Consider the following 24,019-nt stretch of genomic DNA (forward strand, 5'->3'; position numbering starts at 1 on the left):
CCAGTAAGCCATTCCCTCAGGCTTACTGTATCCACTAACAGCTTTAAAACAAAGACAGCAACAAGTTGTTTAAGAGAAACTGATGGCGGAGAGTGGCTGGTGAGAAAGCAATTTGACATAGATAAAGAACCAAAACAAATTTGTGTCATAACTAGTTTGCTGGCCACTGGTTATTTGCAAGACACATACTAGATAGGGGATGGTGGTGCATGCAGGGGATGGATTAAGCTGGAAGTAGCCACCCGTGAAAGTGAATATCGAAGATGGCCTATATTCTATGAGGTAAACTAATGACACAGATGCTATCGCTGCTGGGAAGATGAAAGTAAGACGTGAGCTAGGGGAAAACAAAAGCAAAAACACAGCCACCCCCCCACACACAGATGTGTGTAATAGCAAAACCCCTGCTGACATAGCTATAATGTTGCGATGGGTTATTTTAAATAAAAGAGCCCTTTAAGTTATGGTATAATTCCACTCATTGCCCACAAAACCACTTCCTTTCCTATGAAAGGGGCAACAATGACAAAAATGTCAATTCTCCTTCAGCTTTGAAAACTTAAGGCAGACGGCTGAGGCTGGTGTCTGTGTCAGACAAGTATGAAGTCAGGAGTTTTAACGTTCTGTCTCCTCTGCCTTCAGTTGGAAGCCCTCTGTGGTAAGTGGCATTTGGGATTTTGCTTCTTACAATAATCATCCATAAGGCATTTAAGATACGCAATGACCAGATGTGTAAATGGGGAATTACTCAGGATGGGGTTGGGGGAACAGAAACAGTTAAGAAAAATAGTTGCCAAGAGGAAAGATGTCAGTCTCAGCCTTATCACCACCACAGAGGTTGGTGCCAGCACAGAACATTCGCGCTGTCTTGAGACACACAAAAATATGTACTTTGGCTGTTTCACTCATCTGCTTGGAGTGATCTTTCAGCTGTAGCTATTGTAGTGCTTAGCCATCTTCCCTTATGGAGTAGAATCTAATCTATTGGAAATGTAAAAGTGCGCCAAGTGCCTGTGTGAGGAGATCCATACTGAGCTATTGATTTCAAGGAGGAGTCATGTTTGGGAGGGGAATTCTTTTAACTTGGAAAACATATATGGGCTGGAGAAGTGGTTTAGGTCATTTATATTGTAGGCTGGAAATGCAGAGTGATTTACAAGGAGCCATGGCTGATGCCATCGATCTGAAAATGACCATAACACTGACAAGGCATTTTATTGGATTCAGCACCTATCACAGCATTGTAGTCTGCAAAGTATAATGCCATAGCTCGCTTCTTTTTAACTTCTCGGAAACCCACCTTCCATTACATACTATTCCAGTGCAGAAATTCAGTCAATATTTGATTAAAATAAGAAATCTCATTAACCTACATACTGTTGTAGGATTTAGTGTGATTTGTCCTAAGTAACAATACTCTGAAGTTTGGGATTTGGTGGGTATTATTACCACTAAGCCCCATTTAAATGTGTTCCTTTGAAGGTCATGCCTAGGGCCAGTGGAAGTATGTGCTACTGAAATTCCAGTGCTATAAAGTAGGTTTAAAGTCCCTGTGGAATTTCAGTACTTTCAGGGTTTTATGCAGAAATTAAGCTTTTGTTTAAGTAAAAAGGACTTTCTAGCCCTTCTGATTGTGAAGATACGCTTCAGAACGTTAGCTCAGGTACTGCCGGCATCCAAAGCCTTCAAACAGGCAGATTGAATGCCATGGCAAAACTCCCATTGACTTCAGTGGAGTCAGGATTTCACCCACTATCTCAAGTAGTGTGTGAGCCGGCCCTTGTCTCAATGAGGAGTTAACTTGAAAAGCTGTTAATGAAAACCAAACATCAATACTAACCACTTCCATTTTGGCGGAAACATCCAGCCAACATGCTTTATCCAGTGTAGCTGGATTCAGTGGAAAGGACATTTCATACAAAAAGAATGAGACTGTAAATGAATGTTCTCTCAGACACTGGAATTTTTTTGACCCTCAAGCTGGGAATCAGGGGGAAAGGAGGAGCAAAGGGAGGGTAAAGAGGGTGATTTCAAAAGCTCCTCTGAGGGAAAAAATGAAATCTCTCAGGAAATGTTTTTCTACATTGCTTTCAACATATACCACGGTAATTATTTACTATTATTATTATTATTAAAATGGACAAGATGGGGTGAAATAAGGGGCTGTTTGATTTAGAGTATGTCAACAAGGATGCAAAGAATGTATGGAATATGTTACCCTATAAAATACTATTTCCAAGCATTTGAGCAGAATTTCATTAGGAAAAACATAGTAGCATTTTAACAAAAATGCCTGCAGATTTGCAGGCCCTAGCCATGATCTATGGATATATTTCCAATCAGAAACTGTGCCATGTAAATTAAAATTTATTTTAGTCTTTGCAACTTTGTGGTATAATCTTGATAAAGAAATCACTATGAGAATGTGCAGCTTCATGCTGCAGTCCCTACCCAGACGGCTAGTGACTTCATTTCAATGGAATTTGATCCTGCATAAGGCATGCAGGACCAGGGACTAAATGGAGAAAACGAAAACATCAGGCCCTCAATCTAATGTGAGTTTTTTGTATTTATTCAGTTTACCTTGGTAGGGCTTTACATTGGTCCCTTTTGAATTTCTCCCTCAAATAAATTTCCCTAGGATATTTGTCCACAAAATCTCCAAGAGATTCCCTATTAGTAAACTGCCTGTCTAAAGGTCATGGTAACACTGCCATAGGGCTGCAGATCAGACAGCAGTGGGGTTCTGGCTGTGGAAAGTTGTCTATTCTATATTTTTCATGTAACCATTTAAAAAAGTTAACATTTGCCAACCGTTATCGTGGGTTACAATGGAAACCTCCTATTGTCAGTGTAGGGAGAAGCCATGCTCATCTCAGATACTAGAGTGAGGTACTGAATGGCAAATGCTGACATTTTAATAGGGACCACCATAATATTTATCCCTATAGCATAGACAGGCAAGTAGTACATCTGTGGCCACCACCTTTTTTCCTGTAGGATATCTCTGCTCTTTGAGTCTGGGCCCTGATTCTACAAAGACTTATGCACACACTTAGCTTCAGCCATGTGAGTAGTTTAACTGAGTTCAGAGGGCATCGGCTTAGAGGGGCTGGATGGGTCAGTGCTACAGTAACTTAAAACTGTTTTTGTTTTCTTTATGCTATTGGAAGAAAAAAAAAATCCAAGCTCATCTTCAGCAGCTGAGATTGTGTTTGCGACTTTCATGAGTACGTTACAACTAACATGCGTCTGACGAAGTGGGTATTCACCCACGAAAGCTTATGCTCCAATACATCTGTTAGTCTATAAGGTGCCACAGGACTCTTTGTTGCTTGTTACAACTAAGGCTCTGTTCTGAGAGTCAAACCACAAAACAAAAACAAAATCCCCTCACCTCCGCCCAACGGTCCAAGACTATTTCCACCCAGCCGTCCCACCCTCAACTCCAAGTTTCAAAATGAGGGTTAAACTTTATTTTATTTTTTAAGTCTGTTATGGCCAGCTGCAATTTTACCTGGGCTGTTTACAAATGGCATTGAGTCACTGACCAGTCTGAAAGCCAGTAGCAGCTGGTAGCCAGCTGGCAAATAAAACACCTATTGGTTACTGGCCATCCAACCACTACTGGTGCAGAAATCCTTGAGCCCCCACCAAAGTGTCCACTGACTATATTGAAGATGCTCAGGAAGATGTTCTAACTCAGGAAGCATGGTGGCTGCACTGAGTTAGAAACAGATGTTAATCTCTTATGGAAGCCAACATAGCTTATGCACGCATGTCTGCACACGCATGCCTGTACCCATCAGCTCCACATTGCAACCAGAAATATAAGTGGCCAGAGTCTCCTTTTCCTTAAACCAGGGTAAACCAAGAGAAACTCCACTTAAGTCCAGAGTTACACCTGCTTGTGTGAGAGTTTAACCCCTGCCACAGGCTTCTTATTTCTATTGCATTACTTCAGCCTGATTTTAATGAAAAAATACCTTAAAGATGGCACCATTCCAAATGCTTTAATACAGAAAAGGAAGGGGCCATTTTGCACTCTGTCTAAAAAACAGTGCTTATACACTCCACCCATCACAACATCTACGTGTATGTTAGGGAGCGACATCACAAATGTATCTAGCTAGTTCCTATCCAGGATTGATGGGGTCCCAGAAGTAACATCCTATCTTGGAACAAGGAAAATTTATCCGTGTGGACACACAAATCTCCTTGTCTGCCTCACTCCACAATGATTGATGATAATGAAAAAACTAATGATGTTGTACTGGCCTGTCAGAAGGGTTACCCATTCCAAGTGACTGGATTTTGCCAACTTGTATCACCTGCTAAAGCTGCACATTTGGGACAGTGAAGACAGCAGAAGCAACCACTAGCTACTGGCAAGAACTCTAAAGGTTCAGAGGTTCGCACAGTTTGGAATTCATTTCCACCCAATACTACCTAGTAGTTAGAAAACAGTATTCACTACAATTTCTATATTAATCATCTTGCAACTTTCAGAGACATTTTTGCAACACTACATGACCGTCTCCATTTTGGCAATGAAAAACTCAGCTTTCAGTGGCAAAGCTAACTTGGGCTCATGAAGTATGCCTGTGAAACTGGTGATCTTTTGTTGTTCTCTTATACATCATTAAAACCTCATTCATGGGAGTTGCTCTCTTTACGCTGCGATAATCACAGAATCACTAAGGTAAGGCTGGAAAGGACCTCGAGAGGTCATCTACTCCATGCTGAGGCAGGACCATGTATACCTAGACCATCCCTGGCAGGAATCTGTCTAACCTGTTCTTAAAACCACCCAATGAGAGGGACTCCCTAACTTCCCTTGGTAACCTCGTCCAATACCTAACTATCCTTATGAATAGAAAGATTTTCCTAATATCTAACCTAACTCTTCCTTGTGGCAGATTTAGCTTATATCTTGTCTATGGAGGGTAGGACAAGGAGCTGCATCCTCCCCCTTGTCATCTTGTCTCAAAACTAAACATGCCCAGTTTTTTGGTCTTTCCTCACAGGTCAGGTTTTCTAAACATTTTATCATTGTTATTGCCCTCTTCTGGACTCTCTCCAATTTGTCCATGTTTCTTAGCATGTGGCAACCAAAAGTGGACACACTTCTCCAGCTGAGGGCTCAGCAGTGCAGAACAATTACTTCTCATGTCTTAGCACACTCCTTTTAATACACCCGCAGAATATTAGCCATTTCTGCAACTGCATCACATTGTTGACTCATTCAGTTTACTCAATGTACAGTTGACTCACTCAACTCCCAGACCCTTTTTTGCAGTACTACAGCCTGGCAGCATTTTCACCTGTTACTCCACAGAAACTGGTTATTACATCATATTTACCAAAATGTTTACTCAGTCTTCTTGGTGGTTACAATTCTGGGCTCAGGAAGATACAAACTATGCTTCAGTTGGCCAAAGTCTCACATGAATTGTATGCTTAATGACCCTCCCCCCGCCATTTCTATCGCTGGTCAGCGGCAATGATGACACCTATGCCCCTCAGCATAAAAGACAGATTACCACCACTTGAACAAAAAGAATAACTTCATTAGCTTGTAGCAAAATTAGCTTGCTATTCTCTATGTGGCCAGCCACTAGGCGATGTGGAAACAGTGTGCTAAATAAGGTGACCAGATGTCCCAATTTTATAGGGAGAGTCCCGATTTTTGGGTCTTTTTCTTATATAGGCTCCTATTACCCCCCACCCTCGTCCCAATTTTTCACACTTGCTTTCTGGTCACCCTAGTGCTACATGGGTTTTTAGGATGAAATTCACTGCTGTGTAAAGCTTGTGGCCCACTTAAGCATACATAATCACATAGTCCCATTGACTTCCATGGGGCTATTTGTGGAGTGAGCTGCTATTCAGCGTTAGAAAGTGTAGCAGAATTTGGCCCTATTTAACCAAAGCAATTGAACCACAAATCTAAAGAGCCCCAGACTACTATTAAATACCCCTCAAAAATATTAGATAAGATTTAAAATACTAGGCAAACACTGTAAGCTTTACACCTGATACACTGACACATTTTCAACTTTTTTCTTCCCTTCACTGATTTGTCCATGCGCTGCCTAATTTTAAAACTAACTATCAAACTACAGCCCCTACAATTAGACAGCATTTACCAAATCTTTACTTAAAATAATTAACAATAGCACAGCAACTTCCCCCCCCCCATCAAACTTTACTTAGGAATATGCAAAGCGGCAAGAATTATTTTAATGTTCATCCTTTCTCTTGGTGCTGGCACTTTCTGTGTTTGTTACTTTCTTATACAACAAGTTTTGTTCTGTAGTGAGTATACTGGAGCTGACATCTATACTCCACCTGGGCGTTTTACCTGTCTGTCCTATCACCACAGCAGTGGGAATGGGACACCAATATTTTGACTGTCCGCATACATGGCAATAGCCCTGAAAGTGGTACAGACTATTAGAACTATCATAGCATCAGACAAGGGTAACTGACTGGGCATAGTGGACCAGAGGCCATGTGGTAACAGAGGAAGAGTATGACTCAGTCATACAGGGGTGACAATATCTTGTTTCTGTAGCACCTGCCAACTGAACACCTCAGAGTATTTTACTAATATTCAACAACATAAGTGTCTTTGGGCGCCTGCGAGGGATGTGCATATTACTAAAGGTTCTGAGGAATAGAGGGACTTGCCCAAGGTCACTCAGCATGTCTGTGGAAGAACTGGACATAGAACTCAGATCTCCCTACTCCTGGTACATTCACTAGAGTATATGTTCTTGCTCTCGCTCTTCAGGATGCATTAAGGTCTAATGGAGAGTAAGGTAGGGAGAAGCTCGCAGCCATTTGCTTCAAGTTCTGCCTCATCCCCCCTCCCCACACAGTACTTTTTACTACTGGGAAAGAAGTTAGTTGTCAAAATACAACAATTTTAAAAATAACGTATAATAGACATGACAAAACCTAACGTTTTCAAGGATTTTTTTTTAGTCTAACAAACAACTGGTATTTCTGATGTCTTTGCTAATAAGGAGGTTTTAGAATGCTTAGTGCAGGAGTGGTGAATTACTCCTGGCAATTTCCTGGCCAACGGGCAGCAAGTGGGTGAACAAGACTTCAAAGAAGTACAAAGCATGAATATGAAAGACCACTCGAGTCTTACATGCAAAAGACTGAAGCATGTAATTTTCTACGCCTGTGTGTTTGTAGAATCGGGACAAGATTGCAAGCTCTTTGGGGCAGTGACTGGATTTTAGAATAGCTTTGTACTGCACCAGGCACAATAGGGGCTGAGTCTGGCTGGGGCCTCTAGACAATACTGTAATATCAAAACAATAATATATTGGCTCATTAAAATTCTTAATTAACTATTTTCATTCTATTTCCCTAGCATAGCAAAATAAAGTTGCTTGAAGTGAGTCTTTCAATCCAAGTGACTTTTGAAAGCCTTGCTGAAAATATCGTCAGAAGTGGAGAGCCAGTCTTTTCTATCTGGCTGGCTGGCTGGCATCCTTCTGATCTTAGAAGCCCTCATAAGAGAAATATAAGGCCTTGACTATCATCTGAGTACATGGTCCAATAACTTCTGATTTTGAATCCTGTCTAACACACATCCCCTCTGTAGCTTTAGGCAAATTACTTAACTTGCAGCTTCAGTTTCTACTTGCAAAATACAGATAATACTTACTTTGTGTGGGTGTTGTGAGAATTAATGAATGCTGCATAAGTGATTGATCTTAATGCTGGATCAATTCATGCTCTTTAGCTTCTGATTTTAATGTTTTGCAATTTTATTGCATTGTAGGATTTTATTTTTTAGCACTAGAAAATGATGTCACCATCTTATCATCACATTATGACCCCTTAGTTATTTTAAACAGCAAATTACATTTTATTTTTCAGGAACTGAACGCTGTTCATCACATCGACTATGCAAAAATATAGGTAAGAGCCATTTTTAAAATAACATCTAATATTTCCATAAATTGTCTTAAATTGCAAATATTTTTTTGTATCACAATACGCTGGTTCTTGAAATGGAAACATGTCCTTCTTTACAATGGACATTGCAATTCATGCATCTTCCCAAAGGGTTTCCCAGTTCTGCTGGCTGCTGACTCCTACAAAAGCCAAACTGGGAGGTACTAGGAGATCCTCAGTCAGGTGTTTTAATTGACTTCTCAAAAATAATTTGAATAATTTTTGCTGCATATGAGGTGATGGCTTCACTTCTCATGGATTTTTGTGAGCACCTGCGGCCACAGTGGATGTGGATTTTGGGTGGTGCGAGTGGTCATGGGGTGACATTCCTTCTCCCTACCCCAGCAAGCTTCCATGATAAGAGGAGATATAAACATGTCAATTATTAGGGTCAAGCTTAATAGCTATTGCATAGAGGAAGGACAGTTTTGTGAATAAGGCACTGAACCGGGACATAGGAGATTTGTATTCAATTCTACCCCTTTGCAACCTTGGGTAAATCTTTGTGCCTCACTTACCCATCTGTAAAAGAAGAATATGATCATCATCTTCTCCCACTCTTTGTTTGTCTTGTCTATTTACATTTTGAACTCTTTAGGGCAGGAACTGTGTCTCTACACAATGCTGGGTTCAATGGGGCCTCTAGGCACTACCATAATACAAATAACTAGTATGCAGGATCTAAACACTAACACTGACCTACACCAGCTTACACTGGGTTAGTGCACATATTTGTTCAGCGGCATCTTCACAAGCTATTTTACCCCTTGTTTCAACATCTGAATACAGTAACTCCTCACTTATCGTTGTAATTATGTTCCTGAAAAATGCAACTTCAAGTGAAACCATGTTAAGTGAATCCAATTTCCCCATAAGAATTAATGTAAATAGGGGGGGTTAGGTTCCAGGAAAAAATTTTTCATCAGACAAAAGACTATATATATATATATATATATATATATATATATATATATATATATATATATATATATGATGATGATGATGATTGTGAAGCTTGGTTGAGGTGGAGGAGTCAGAGGGTGGGATATTGCCCAGGGAATGCCTTACTGCTAAATAATGAACTAGCAATTGGCTGAGCCCTCAAGGGTTAACTCTCACACTCTACAAGGCAGCAGGAACGGAGGGAAGAGAGATAGCATCGCAGACAGAGACAGAGACACACGCCGTGTGTGCGTGAGAAAGAGATGCGCATTTCCCCTTTTAGTACACTGCCTTGTTAATTAGATCAGCTTGCTGAGACCTCAGGGTAACCGGGGTGCAGAAGCAGGGGGCAGGGGGACACCCTGATATTAGCCCCCCTCTTTCTCCCCCCCCCCCCCCCCGCACAGCAAGCAGGTGTCTCGGGGAGCAGCTGTAAGGCAGAGGGCAGGAGCAGCACATGGCAGTGGGGGGAGGGACAGCTGCAATTACGAGCCTGCTGGGCAACTGCTGCACAGGGAACTTAGGGGAGCGGGGAGGTGATCAGGGGAGCGGATGGGGGGCTGCCGGTCCACCCTGGTTCCAAGCCCCCACTAGCTAGCTGCAACGGACTGCTCTTCCTGCAAGCAGTGGACAAAGCATGCGGCTGCCAAATGACGTTAAAAGGGAGCATTGCACAACTTTAAACGAGCATGTTCCCTAATTGATCAGCAACGTAACAATGAAACAATGTTAACCGGGACGACTTTAAGTGAGGAGTTACTGTATTAAATGGGCCCAGCAACAAAATGGAAGAGATTTCGAGGGTGCCCCTACATGATATAGGCTATATTTTTCTCTCGCTTTCCCGCTGTCAAGGGAATGTTCATTGTGGGTTACTCCCCAAAAACAGACAGTTCTGGACATGCACACTTCAGTAGATTTCAGTGCTACAGATGTTTACCTGGTTTGATATTTACTTGGAGATTTTCCTGCATAGTATAATTATTTTTTTCTCTGCAGAACAACCTACTGTCTCTGAGCCCCAGGTGACAGTTGAATTTCACAATGGGATCGTCAAATTCAACTTCAGCGACCCTAAAAATGTTACTGAATTCAGCATGACACTGCTGAAGGGGCACGAGAGGCAGGAAATCTGTGCATTCCACATGGAGAATGGGAAGTCAATACCTGAAACTAATAGCAGCTACTGTGAGCCAGTGCACTCTGGCAACAGCACGTCCTTCATTCTCAAAAATTTGGAAAGCAAGCACACCGGCATTTATCTCTGCTGCCTGGAAATACTTTTACCTGCTCCCTACATAGACTGTAGGGTAAATGAAACCTATCTGTATATCCATGGTAAGTTCACAGCCCCTCTCTCCTTACTCTAGCTTTAGAGATATATAAATGAGTGTGTTTCTCTAAGATACCAAAGGAAAACCTTGAATTAATTCTAGATTAGCACAAAAATCCATTCTGAGATTTACCTGCATGTGTCACAGGCAAAGTCTTAGTTATCGGTATCTGTACCAGAAGCAATATATAAATCTAATTTATGGCCTGATCTAGAGAGGTGCTGAGCAACTCCCATTGCTCACCTCTTTGAATCAGGACCTGGGTCTGTTAAGTAACTTGGGACAGTCTATCAAAATCTAAAGGACATTTTGCTGTCTACCTGAAAGGGGCTGGGACCGCACCCCAATGGGTGGTGAATGAACATCAATCATCTTTTGAGTTGCCATTCATTGTGTCTCAGATATCTCACCTTGGCTGGTTTGCAAGTGTCTTGCCTCTAGCTGAACAAGTTTATAATCTGTCCACCCAAGCCCTTGCCTTTGTTCTCTGTTAGGATGGATGATAAAACCATCCTCCCAGTTGTCCTCTCTTCTCCTTCTGTCCCTTCGCTCCCTCAGCATCTGGGGAATACCGGGGTAACCATGAAATTCAATGGCCCATGTTTTGTCAGATCTGATGATCTAGTGGTTCCTTAAAAATAGATTAATCTGTGATCCAAATCCTGTCACTTCTCTTGCCTAACATTTCCAAAAGCTACCCCTTCCTTTGTGTCTGGGCAGCCAGATTGCTCAGCCACAGCTGTGTCATCTCATGACTTAACTACAGCACTCTCCTCCGGTCTCTAACTTTGCCTCCGTCCATTTCATCCAAAATGTTGCTTCCAAATTCCTTTCTCTCACCAGTCCTTTGGACCACTGACTCCCCATTGCACTACTCATTAAATTAATACTCAATCTGGTTTGGGCCTTCAAGGCCCACCCACAGGGGCGGCTCTAGGCACCAGCAAAGCAAGCATGTGCTTGGGGCAGCCCATTTGCAGGGGCGGCAGGGATCCAGCATGGGAGCTGAGAACCAACAGGGGGCCCTGGGAGCTGTAGTTCCTTGGTTAGCTCCCTGTCTATAGAGCCAGCCCTGGAGCAGGGAAAGAACTACATTTCCCAGCATTCCCTTGGCCACTACCAACAGGAAAGAGGGGGAGGGAGTAAGGTAGCGGAGACCTCATGCTGCAGTGAATGGAGAGCTGCACTGGGAGTAGGGATACCATATTTTAACATTCAAAAAATAGGACACTCCTCGGGGAGGGAGGGTAGCCCCACCCTGCCCCCATCCACTCCCTCCGACTGCCCCCCACAGAAACCCTAACCCATCCAACCCCCCTGCTCCGTGTCCCCTGATCACCCCCTCCCGGGACCCCTGTCCCAACTGCCCCCCAGGACCCCACCCCCTATCTAAACCTCCCTTCTCCTTGTCCCCAACTGCCCCCTCCTGAGACCCCCTCCCCCAACGTCCCCCCTAGGACTCCACCCCCTACTTGTCCCCTGACAAACTCCCGGGACTCCCATGCCTATCCAACCGCTGCCTGTCCTCTGACCCAGGGCTGCGGCGGAAGGAGGGTGCAGGTGGGGGGGGTAGAGAGGCCAGGGCTGGGGCAGGAGGAGGTGTGTGTGGGGGGCAATGGTGGGGGTGAATGAGGGAGCCCAGAGCTGGGGTGGCAGGGGGTGTGGGTGGGGGGGAAGAGCCCAGGGCTGGGGCAGCAGGGGGGTCCGGCGAGGAGCCCAGGGCTGGGACGGGAGGCAGCCAAAATTTTTGTTGCTTGCGGCGGCAAAAAAACTAGAGCCGGCCTTGCCCACCCATGATGCAGCCCTGGTCTCCTTTCATAGTGTCCTTTGCCCCCTCCACTCTGTCAACAATATTAGCCTCGATACCTCCTTCACTTCTTCCTCACACAAAATCCTCTGGACAATTGCTGCGTTCTGCCTCATGCTCAGCATGTCTTCCTCGAGTCCATTCACCAAGCCAACCAATCACATCATTTAGATCCCTCTCAAACACTGACTTCTGCCATTTCCCCCACTGCTTAAAATGCATGGGGTTGCAAACCCGAAAAAAAAATTTTTTTTGTAAAGCAAGCTGGGTCACTATCTTACCAAAGCTGGTCCTCCAAGATTATGATTCTCCCACCCCAGCACACACTTTTTTCAGACCGCTCTAAGCATTGATCTCACCTACGCAAAGTGTGTGTGTGTGTGTGGGGATAATTTAGACTGCTAATCTTCAGTGATTTTTTTTTTAATATGTTCAAGACTCAGAAGCCTGCGTTGTATCAGAAATGATGTCATGGATGCTTATTGGGATCACTGTATTTTCCATGGTTTCCTGTATCTGCTGCATAGTAGCCTGTTGCTTAAGAAAGAAGGTAAGCAATTTCCATACATAGTCCTAGGTCCAAAGCTGATACGTTGAGGGCCTGATTTAGTTTGATTTAGGGTATGTCTTCGCTAGCAACGTTTTAATGTGGCTCTGTAGTCACGGCACCAGCACTGGGAAAGAGCTCTCCCAGCACTATAAAAAAACCCACCTCCACGAGGTGAGTGCACTATCTTGCAGCGCTGTAAAGTGGCAATGTTTTTTCGTGCTCAAGGGTGTGTTACAGACACATGCACAGCATGTGCTAAGAGTGTCAATGAAATGGAATTCAGTCATCAGTGACAACAGCCCAGTTTTAATTTTTTTTAAGTCAGACTAGCCTATTGATTTAAAGACCTGGAGCCATAGGAAGAAACAGCAACTTTGCACAGGTCAGCAAAAATACCTTGGGAAGCAACTCACTTGATTGTTTTCTTCAAGAGGGGAAAGAGGAGTAATTCCAGCTCTGTTCCTGAGCAAAAGCTCTTAAAAACAAAGGTAACAGCCACAGAAGAAGAGAGTTTTGTTGAACAGAGTCTGCTTTCCTCTTCCAATTTGTGAAGTTTGGAGGCGAACACCATCCGGCTCTGACTTTATTATCCCATTGAAAGCAGAGTGAGATTAACCATCCTATTAAAAGGACAAAGGCAAGAGTGAATGGGGGTTAGAGACAATCAACTAAATTCAGGGCATTTTCTTTGCAGACACAGCAATGTGAATCCAACTCCCATGAGTTCAACAGTGAATATATGCCCATGGCAGCAGTGAATGCAGCTAGAAAACCAGCATTCTAAGGTTATACTATGTCTTTACTGAATCATTCTTACATCGTTAGCAACAGGCTTTCTCTATGGGGAAGGGTTGGCCTGATCTGCCTCCAGCTGACTTTAGGAGTGTGAGTGTTATAAGTTGTTATAATTTATCTGGGTACAGGAATAGCAAACTAAAAGCAAAATCCCCAAAGAGCTTACCGATCAGAATATGGAGATATACCTATCTCATAGAGCTGGAAGGGACCTCAAAAGGTCATCAAGTCCAGCCCCCTGCCTTCCCTAGTAGGATCAAGTACTGATTTTTGCCCCAGATCCCTAAGTGGCCCCCTCAAGGATTGAGCTCACAACCCTGGGTTTAGCAGGCCAATGCTCAAACCACTGAGCTATCCCTCCGCCAACAGACCAGTCCTCAGAAATGTTAGTGCTTCAGAACATGGCGATGTAATAACTTCAAGAATGAGGAACTGATGTGAAGCATCGGTTGATTCAGACTCTTGTGATGCCACATCTTTCCCAAAAGGACTCTGGGGAAGTGCCTCTAATTCAGCTCTGAGTATATCTGCATATCAAACTTTGGATCGTTACAATAAAGGCCAGGCTGTGGCTGTTGGCCCAAGTGTGGGAGGGTGTCAGGAGCTTTCGCCCTGACATGGGCCCTTATATAGAAATCAGCCACAATTTAGAAGGGGAGCAGAGCTAGAAGCTGGAGTGATTCCGGCTTGTTTACAACCAATTCTTAATTTCTGTTCCAGGTGTGAACTTGCAAGTCGGTCACCTGTGGCACAGGAAGTTTCCTTCAGCCTCCGGCCACTTGAAATGTCAGTTTCACAGCCAAAGAGATTTTCCCAGACTGAACTCACACGATACTGATCGGCTCAACAATGAGACATTAGCTCTAGAGCTATTTCCAGTCGTGTTTTGCTTCAGATATTCTGTGTTAACTTGGGCATGGCCAAATCCATTGACTGCACATCAAATGTGACAACATATAAAAAAAAAAAATCTTGTAGTTGAAAAATGTAGAATGTTTCCTTGACAAGGATATTGCTGCATAGAGCAATTATGTTATACCTTCTGCAGAAGGTTTCTTCTATGATACCTCCCACGGAAAAAAAAATGAACTACCTCCAAAGTCCACTCCAGCCACATGGCCAGCAACAGCAGCCGTTTTACTGCACACATTACTGCTTTGTTATGTCCAGTTTAGCAAGATTGGTCTTCACACTTCTTAACAGCACCACACTAGGATACTTTAGTGTATATATACACATTCTGTCCCTTGGATGGGGACTACAGACAATAGAGAAACAATGGAAGGAGTGTATAATGTACTTTCTAGTGTCATCTAGAATCTGTTATTGTGCATTTTTTTTTTTAGTTTTTCGGATTCTCACTACATCTTCACAACCCAGACTGCAGGGATCCTCTTTTCCATGTAGAGCTAGGGAAATTACAGTTTTTTTCTAGAAGAACAAAATTCTTCCAGTAGACATTTTATATATTAAAATCCCAAGACTGTGGCTCTTAATTACATAAGTAAGGGCGGCAGGATCAGTCTCTACATGAGAAAGCAAGGCACAGTCTCCTTATCCCATCCCTTTATTTATCTGTATTACAGCACATACATGGTAAGGTACAAAAGACCAGAATATTCAAGAGTCCTTCATCACCTAGAAACAGAGGAAGATGAAGTTTAAGTCTTAACTTGGCACTATCTTGCTTTTGTGGCTTTGCATCAGACCTTTATCATTTCCCCTAGAGCAGCTCAAAGCCTCAATCACCTTCAGAGTCTATTGACAGTATGTGTTAAATGGCCCACTGGGAATCACACCTGAATATCCTGCCAGGCAGTGCATAGCACATCACTGTTCAGTTACTCTAAAATTAAAGCATCATATTAAAACCAATGTCTCTAATTCATTTACGGAGTAGAAATACCGGTAAGAAATACTCCCATTTTCTATCAGACAGAAAGCCAGGTGGCTTCTGCGATCAGGGACAGTTAACTTTAGAAAGGAGGGCAGTTAGTATCTCATAAGGGCTTCTTCACAACAACGGACCCCGAATGAGGTAGTTTTGCAGACAAGGGCTGAAAGTCCCCAGCCGAGCTGACCTACCTTCAGACAAGTATATAGAGACGAAGAGAATCAACAAATAATAATGAATAAATAATAAACAACAAACCAGAATGTCTGTGGCTAGAGCACTACACTGAAACTCAGGTCTGGGTGCTAGTGCTGGCTCTGCTACTGGCCTGCCAGGTGACCTCAGGACTTCCCCTTTGTGTACAATGGAGATAATGATACTGCCTACCTTGGTAAACCACTTGAAGATCTACTGATGAAAGATGCTAGATAACAATCCCTAGCTCTTACTTATCCGTGAAATGTGCTGACTATGAGAGCCCTGTGTAACACCTGTGAGTCCAAAGGAACCTATTACTAGACTGAGAAGGAATCTCATGAAACCGCAAGTTCCCAAGGGAAAGGTACAGAAACCTGAGGTTGTCTCTATGATATTTTCTGATAATAGACAAGGTGCGAGTCTGCCCCAAGTGGTTCAGGGGAAAAAAATAATCTAGTTCTATAAATGTCACATTTTCACACCCTGTTACAGAAACGAGCCTCTCTAGATGAGCTTAGCAAAGTTTTAGACTAGACCATTTCTTTGTTTTATATGAGATCTCTTTGCTCTTAATAAATCTGGCTTTTATTACACCACATGGCTCTTAGACTGCTTGGAAAACTTCATGCGCACCATCCTGAGGAAACAAACCCCTCAACCCATAAGAGGAGGTAAAAAAGGGAAGCGGGTGTTTGCAGTTTATCCCAGCAATGAACGGGGAGATATGTGCTTTATTTATGGGTGGTAGGTATAATAGGCCTGTGACAGGTTCGGTCACAGAAACCCCCTTGGGACTATCACCTGATGTGGTGGAATTACCTCTGAGCCTGTTTTCCCTGGCAGCTTGGGACTCCAGAACCCTGCCTTGTTGAGCCAGACATGCTAGTCTGCTGCAAAACAGACCCAGGTCTGGTCCACGCCCCCGAAGCTGCAGACTTAAACCAAAGACTGCTCAGCAGGTGACCTATTTCCAGCACCCAGACACCCAGCTCCCAATGGGATCCAAACCCCAAATAAATCTGTTTTACTCTGTATAAAGCTTATACAGGGTAAACTCATAAATTTTCCGCCCTCTAGAACACTGAGAGAAATATGCACAGCTGTTTGCTCCCCCAGGTATTAATCACTTACTCTGGGTTCATTAATAAACAAAAGTGATTTTATTAAGTATAAAAAGTTGGATTTAAATGGTTTCAAGTAATAACAGACAGAACAAAGTAAGTCACCAAGCAAAATAAAGCCTAATACATTAAGAAACTGATTACAGGTAAAATCTCACCCTCAGAGATGTTCCAATAAGCTTCCTTCACAGACTAGACTCCTTCCTAGTCTGGGCCCAATCCTTTCCCCTGGTACAGTCCTTGTTAGTTCCAGCAGACATCTTAGGTGGAAAGCAGGGGTGTTCTCATGACTGGCAGCCCTCTTTGTTCTGTTCCACCCCCTTTTATAGCCTTGGCACAAGGCGGGAATCTTTTATCTCTCTGGGTCCCCACCCCCCCCTTCTAAATGGAAGAGCACTGGAATCCATCTTAAACCTGGTATCAGGTGACATGTTCACATGTCCTGTGAGACCCCACCCTCCATTCTTCCAGGGCTGGCCCGCACCTACCCAGGAAGGTTTGCAAGTAAACAGAGCCATTTATGGGTCATTGATTCTGAAGCACCATTAATGGCTTCCACTTAACATTACAAGTTTACATTAGTAATACAAGTTTATATCTTATTCTCCTAACTCCAGACATAGAAATAATACATGCAAACACAAACACACTCAGTAGATCATGAGCTTCGTAATGATACCTTACCAGACACTTTTTGCATGAAGCATATTCCAGTTACATCATATTTACACTCATAAGCATATTTCCATAAACACTGTGGAGTGCAACGTCACAAGGCCAGGGCCTAGTGCAACTGCTGCTGATCCGCTGCAGGAAGCCTGGGCCGTGGGTCCTTGCCTGAGCCCTGCCTCTTGCCCTCCCTGCTCCATCCCTTCCCTGAGGAGACCCCCCACCACCAGCCACCACTGCCTGTTGAGTCCCTCCTTGGTTCTCTCCTCCACTCCACCCCCCTGTGATGGGTTCCACCCAGGGTGTCATCTGGAACTGGAGTACTACTGAACCCCTGTCCCATCAGCCTGGGCTCCCTCTCACACTGTAGTGCCGTGACAAGCTGCAAAGCCCTCCAGCCTTCACTTTCACCAGCATACAGGTAGGGACACACCCAGCTGCAGTTACATGCAGGCTCTCTAACCATCAGCTTCCCAGCCTTGGACCCCAGAGCAGTACCGTCTTGCCCTGGTCAAATCTGGCCAGTATATGGGTTTAAACACCCGGTCCATCTCTCACTCAATGTGAAGAGAACAATACACGCTTGTGGTAACCAAGCAGAGATTTTTCCAAGCACTCCAGTCAAAGCTCACTGGTCTCGATTAAAACATAAAATAAATGTAACTACAAAAAAATAGATGAAGTGATTATAAAGGATAGCAAGCAGATCTAAGCAGATTACCTAGCAGATAAACAAAAACGCAACCTAAGCTTAATATACTAGATAGGGTGAGAATCTGCTATTCATACTCAGTCTAACTGATGGAACAGGCAGATTTACAGATACTTAAGGCACAAGATACACTTGCTTTGCATCTTGAAATCCCCGGGTGTTTCATACACAGGCTAGAAATCCCTTTAGCCTGGGTCCAGCACTTCCCCTAGTTCAGTCTTTGGTCCTCGGGTGTTTCCAGTCCTCTTGTGTGGGGAGTGAAGAAATCTGATATCACTCCCCGCCTTATACAGCTTTAGCATATGGCGGGAACTCTTTGTTTCAAAGCTTGGTTCCCAAACCACTTTGTGGAAAAATACTGACATCCCAAGATGGAGTCCAGCATCATGTGGCCTGGTCACATGTCCTTGTAGAGTCATAGCAGCCATTACTAAAGGGCTGTCTGTAGCCTTCTCAGGAAGGCTCACTAGGTGGGGGATAAGCTTCTCCCAAGGCCTTTTGCTTTTCCTAAGGGCCCATTACCCTGAATAGGCTCTTCACAACCAGCTGTCTAAACTAGAAGCATCTTGTCTAGTGGGCATTACCCAGGTATACCTACATTTGAAGTACAGACACAGTCAGTATTTATAACTTCAGATACAAAAATGATACATGGATACAAATAGGATAATCATATTTAGCAAATCATAATTTTTCCAATGACACCTCACATGACTTATCTTGCATAAAATACATCAAAACATAATAATATCACTACGAAGAAGATGGGGTGCAGTGTAACATGCCCCTCTCCAGAGGTCCCCTCGCTCGCTGCATCCCCCCCACCTCCATCCCCCTGGTGAGATCCCCCCACATCCCTCCCTCACCTCCATCCCCCTCCCTCCCTCCCTCTTCACTCCCCTTGCCCCGGAAGCCAGCGGGGCTCAGCGCCGGCTGACAACCTGGAGCTCAGTCTAGCCAGCAGCCCGGGGTGGCCCAGCCAGGGCTCCTCTGGCCACAGGGGGCAGGCGGGTAGGCTGGGGGAACAGCCTTGAGCAGAAGCGGGGGGCAGGGGCCTAGCCTCCCCAAAGGGGGCGTTCACAGACCTCCTATGGCTTTATTGTTATAAATATTACATGCGACTCCGTGTCCCTGTTCAATTTTGTATTGCTGCCTACTTGAACTCGGAAACTTAATTCAAACCACAGCTGGTGGCTGGCCTAGGGAAGGAAGTTAGAATGATGAGATAAAACAGTCACAGGTACACGCTTTCAAAGCAGCTAAGAGAACATTGGGGCTATCACTGGCAGGTGTTACTTCCTGGGAACACTGACAGGACTTGTTTTTTTGTCTGAGACACTAAAGATCAAAAGACTATGACTGGTTAAAAGGTGCCCTTGGCAGAAAGGGGAAGGGCAAGTGCTCAGGTCAGCATACTGGGAGGCTGACACACAAACTGGGGGAAAGTAAGAGCCGCAGGCCATGTCTTCGTAAGCAATGCCTAGGGCCACGTCTACACTACCCCCTTATGTCAGCCAAACTGAAGTTGCTCAGGGGTGTGAAAAATACATCCCCTGAGCGACATCGTTATGACAGCATAAGTGATCATGTGCACAGTGCTCCGCTGGCGGGAGACACCCTCCCACTGGCACAGCTACCGCTGCTCGCTCGGGATGGTTTAGTTATGTCGATGGGAGAGCGCTCTCTGCAGCATAGAGCAGCTACATGAGAGATCTTGTAGCAGCGTCGCTGCATCAGTACAGCTGTGCTGCTGGAAGCTCTCTAGTATAGACACAGCCTAGGTATCTAGGTCAGGAGCAGCTAAAAGGTGAAGGGCTTGTCTTCATCTACAGTGCAGGTGCAGCAGTAGCGCTTAATGAAGATGCTCCAATGCCTCGTTAATCCACCTTCCCAAAAGGTGGTAGCTAGGTTGATGGGCGAGCTCACTGTCTACACAGGGGTTAGGTTGGCGTAACTAGGTCACTCAGGGGTGTGGGTTTTTCACACCCCTGAGTGATGTCGTTATACCGACATAGGTCTGTAGTGTAGACCTGGCCTATGTAAGAGCCATATGATTAGGCCTCTTTTTTAAATGTTAACCCACGTCTCTGAATGCTGTATTCCTGCAGTTAATATTAAACAGTACTGTTTGAGAAAGCTGTGTGGTTACTGTATTAACTACTATCACAGCCCCTGGAGAGGAGTCAAGAGCGGTGATCTATCTGCTGAAGTAGTCATGGTTGGTCCCCAGAGGGCTATACTCAGGTGCTAGTCTACGAGGGATTGAATTGCAGAATTCTCTCCGCCCCCCCCCCCCCCCCACACACACATGAGAGCTGAAAGACTGAGATCAGACATGTTGGGGTGCAGTTGCTGAGAATCCCAATGGTGAATCTTGCCTGGTAATCATGACAATCCCCACAGAGGGTCTCAGTCAAAAAACACATGGACTAAGGAGTAGAGATGGTCAAAATATGTTGAGAGATTACAAACGTGTTTCGGAATTTTGAAGTGGTTTCCATTTTACTGAGTTTGAAAAGGAACAATTTTTGTTATTACATGAAAAAATTCAAAGTATTTTTGGAAATGTTTTGAATTTTTGGTTTCCCTCCCACAGACACACACACTTCCCCCTTTTTTCCTGTGTGTGCAATACAATGAAACCGGGCCAATTTTCCTTCTGCCACTAACTTTTCCACAGCTGAGGAAGCTTTGAAAAATTAGAGTGGCAAGAGGAAAAATGAAAAAATGGAGAGAAAATAATCCCCTAGACAAAACTCATTCGATTGTACTCAGTGACAAGAAGGAACCAAAGAAAAAGAAAAAAAGAAAAAAAAGGAAGTGGGAGGCTAACATTTTGTTTTTATGAAAAACAAAAATTTGGAAAAAGTGGAAGCCTTTCTGTGAAAGTGTTTAGTTTTGGAAAAGATGCTGAAAAAATGTTTTGAATGAAAAATTTCAACCGGCTCTACTCTGGAATTCTCTTCCAGATCAGAGCGCTGTATATGTAATGCCTAAGTAGCATCCAGAAGGACCGTATTTGAGAGCCTAGTTTGAAATTCCAGCAGGATCAAGCTGAAATTTTCTGGTTTCAGGGTAGCAGCCGTGTTAGTCTGTATCCTCAAAAAGAACAGGAGTACTTGTGGCACCTTAGAGACTAACAAATTTATTAGAGCATAAGCTTTCGTGGGCTACAGTCCACTTCTTCGGATGCATATAGAGTGGAATAAATATTGAGGAGATATATATACACACATACAGAGAGCATGAACAGGTGGGAGTTGTCTTACCAACTCTGAGAGGCCAATTAAGTAAGAAGAAAAAAACTTTTGAAGTGATAATCAAGATAGCTCAGTACAGACAGTTTGATAAGAAGTGTGAGAATACTTACAAGGGGAGATAGATTCAATGTTTGTAATGGCTCAGCCATGAAATTTTCCATGTGTAGCCAGCAATAGATCATCACTATTTCATTAGAAATACAGCATAATGTACACAAACATCTGAGCATCTTGACAGCCACAATGGCTTGTGTTCCATACTTCTTGACTTCAGTTGTTAAATTGTAAATATGTTTGGGAAAGTATTTTGTTGAAATCTTCTCCAGCAGTTGCCTCAGTGGACAATAGCACTGCTAAAAACCCAACTCCATTTATGGTATATGATGAAAGAAGAACTAAAGATCCAGTGTCAGAAAGAAGCTTTTATTCCTGCTTTTTACTGAGAACCCCACCCCCATTATTTAAACTCTACGTTGATACAGGGGTTGCCCTTTACATCTTCCCCTAGATACCTTTAGCTAAGTATTGCCTAGAGCAGGGGTCGGCAACCTTTCAGAAGTGGTGTGCTGAGTCTTCATCTATTCACTCTAATTTAAGGTTTTGCGTCCCAGTAATACATTTTAAAGTTTTTAGAAGGTCTCTTTCTATAAGTCTATAATAGATAACTAAACTATTGTTGTATGGAAAGTAAATAAGGTTTTTAAAATGTTTAAGAAGCTTCATTTAAAATTAAATTAAAATGCAGAACCCCCCGGACCGGTGGCCAGGACCCGGGCAGTGTGAGTGCCACTGAAAATCAGCTCGCGTGCCGCCTTCGGCACCCGTGCCATAGGTTGCCTACCCCTGGCCTAGATAATATGCGGTGTCCTAGTTGTAAGTAAACACTTGAAATGGAAATTTAGCACTGGCAAGCAAACTAGGCTGAACTCAATCTTACTAAAGAGGTGGTGTTATGTAACCCTTCTGCCAGCAGCAACAAGGGCTGGGGTCAATATCCGGGGTAGAGGGATCCCTCTTAACAGTAAAACACAGAACCAGCTCTAGCCCCCATGCAGTTGTAACGCTGACAGATGCCGGTCATCGGGTGAGATTGAACCTGCGACCTTGGGAGTTTACTGGATGAGCCTGTACCGCATGAGCTAAAAGCCAACTGGCTGTTAGCTAAGGCTGTAGAGCAGACTCTTGTAACTCTCTTGCTCTCTCTCTCGTCACCACTAGATGGAACAGAACACCACACCCAGAAGGGGTGTGGGTTACACAGTAATCTGGGAAAATTACCCACCCCCTCTTGGTGCCTCTAAGAGGCAATACTTCCCCACTCGCAAGCCCTGAGTCTGTGGATAGCAGAGAACATTTTTAATAAAAAGAGGAAAGGAACCTGGCATTAGTTTGGGAAAACACCACAACCATGATTCGAATACATCTGACCATAAGCAAAACTCCCACTCCAGAGAACATCGGGCAGGGTCCTTTGCCTTCATGTTTTACCTTATGGTGTGAAAGTCCAGAACAAACAAACAAACGTGCCACTCCCCTCTCCCTGTCATATCCCACTCACAGCTGCTGTCCTTGGTTGGTGGAATCATAGAATCATAGAATCATAGAATATCAGAGTTGGAAGGGACCTCCAGAGGTCATCTAGTCCAACCCCCTGCTCAAAGCAGGACCAATTCCCAGCTAAATCATCCCAGCCAGGGCTTTGTCAAGCCGGGCCTTAAAAACCTCCAAGGAAGGAGACTCCACCACCTCCCTAGGTAACGCATTCCAGTGTTTCACCACCCTCCTAGTGAAATAGTTTTTCCTGATATCCAACCTGGACCTCCCCCACCGCAACTTGAGACCATTGCTCCTTGTTCTGTCATCTGCCACCACTGAGAACAGCCGAGCTCCATCCTCTTTGGAACCCCCCTTCAGGTAGTTGAAGGCTGCTATCAAATCCCCCCTCATTCTTCTCTTCTGGAGACTAAACAATCCCAGTTCTCTCAGCCTCTCCTCATAAGTCATGTGCTCCAGACCCCTAATCATTTTTGTTGCCCTCCGCTGGACTCTTTCCAATTTTTCCACATCCTTCTTGTAGTGTGGGGCCCAAAACTGGACACAGTATTCCAGATGAGGCCTCACCAATGTCGAATAAAGGGGAACGATCACGTTCCTCGATCTGCTGGCAATGCCCCTACTTATACAGCCCAAAATGCCGTTAGCCTTCTTGGCAACAAGAGCACACTGTTGATTCATATCCAGCTTCTCGTCCACTGTGACCCCTAGGTCCTTTTCAGCAGAACTGCTACCTAGCCATTCGGTCCCTAGTCTGTAGCAGTGCATGGGATTCTTCCGTCCTAAGTGCAGGACTCTGCACTTGTCCTTGTTGAACCTCATCAGGTTTTTTTCTGCCCAATCCTCTAATTTGTCTAGGTCCCTCTGTATCCGATCCCTACCCTCTAGTGTATCTACCACGCCTCCTAGTTTAGTGTCATCTGCAAACTTGCTGAGAGTGCAGTCCACACCATCCTCCAGATCATTAATAAAGATATTAAACAAAACCGGCCCCAGGACCGACCCTTGGGGCACTCCACTTGAAACCGGCTGCCAACTAGACATGGAGCCATTGATCACTACCCGTTGAGCCCGACGATCTAGCCAGCTTTCTATCCACCTTACAGTCCATTCATCCAGCCCATACTTCTTTAACTTGGTGGCAAGAATACTGTGGGAGACAGTATCAAAAGCTTTGCTAAAGTCAAGAAATAACACATCCAC

General features: G+C 44.1%; 1 protein-coding gene across 1 annotated transcript; it reads left to right on the top strand.

Annotated features, from left to right (window-relative positions):
- The first annotated feature begins 503 nt into the window (after positions 1-503).
- LOC101945045 (inducible T cell costimulator) lies at positions 504-15,279 on the top strand. The gene is made up of 6 exons (XM_005306196.4): positions 504-658; positions 7,903-7,944; positions 9,922-10,260; positions 12,501-12,613; positions 13,308-13,398; positions 14,129-15,279. Exons 1-5 carry the CDS (start codon positions 601-603, stop codon positions 13,395-13,397), a joined length of 642 nt encoding a protein of 213 aa, XP_005306253.1. The 5' UTR covers positions 504-600; the 3' UTR covers position 13,398; positions 14,129-15,279.
- The last annotated feature ends 8,740 nt before the right edge of the window (positions 15,280-24,019 follow it).

The sequence above is a fragment of the Chrysemys picta genome, chromosome 11 (assembly GCF_011386835.1).
Source record: "Chrysemys picta bellii isolate R12L10 chromosome 11, ASM1138683v2, whole genome shotgun sequence".
NCBI classification, from domain to species: domain Eukaryota; kingdom Metazoa; phylum Chordata; order Testudines; family Emydidae; genus Chrysemys; species Chrysemys picta.

What these genes read in the sequence shown, in the direction of transcription:
- LOC101945045 (XM_005306196.4), top strand. Translation starts at nt 601, where the DNA reads ATGAAGTCAGGAGTTTTAACGTTCTGTCTCCTCTGCCTTCAGTTGGAA. An exon ending in AACCTATCTGTATATCCATG is followed by an intron (nt 10,261 to 12,500) that starts GTAAGTTCACAG and finishes AATATGTTCAAG; the next exon opens with ACTCAGAAGCCTGCGTTGTA. An exon ending in CCTGTTGCTTAAGAAAGAAG is followed by an intron (nt 12,614 to 13,307) that starts GTAAGCAATTTC and finishes TTTTCTTTGCAG; the next exon opens with ACACAGCAATGTGAATCCAA.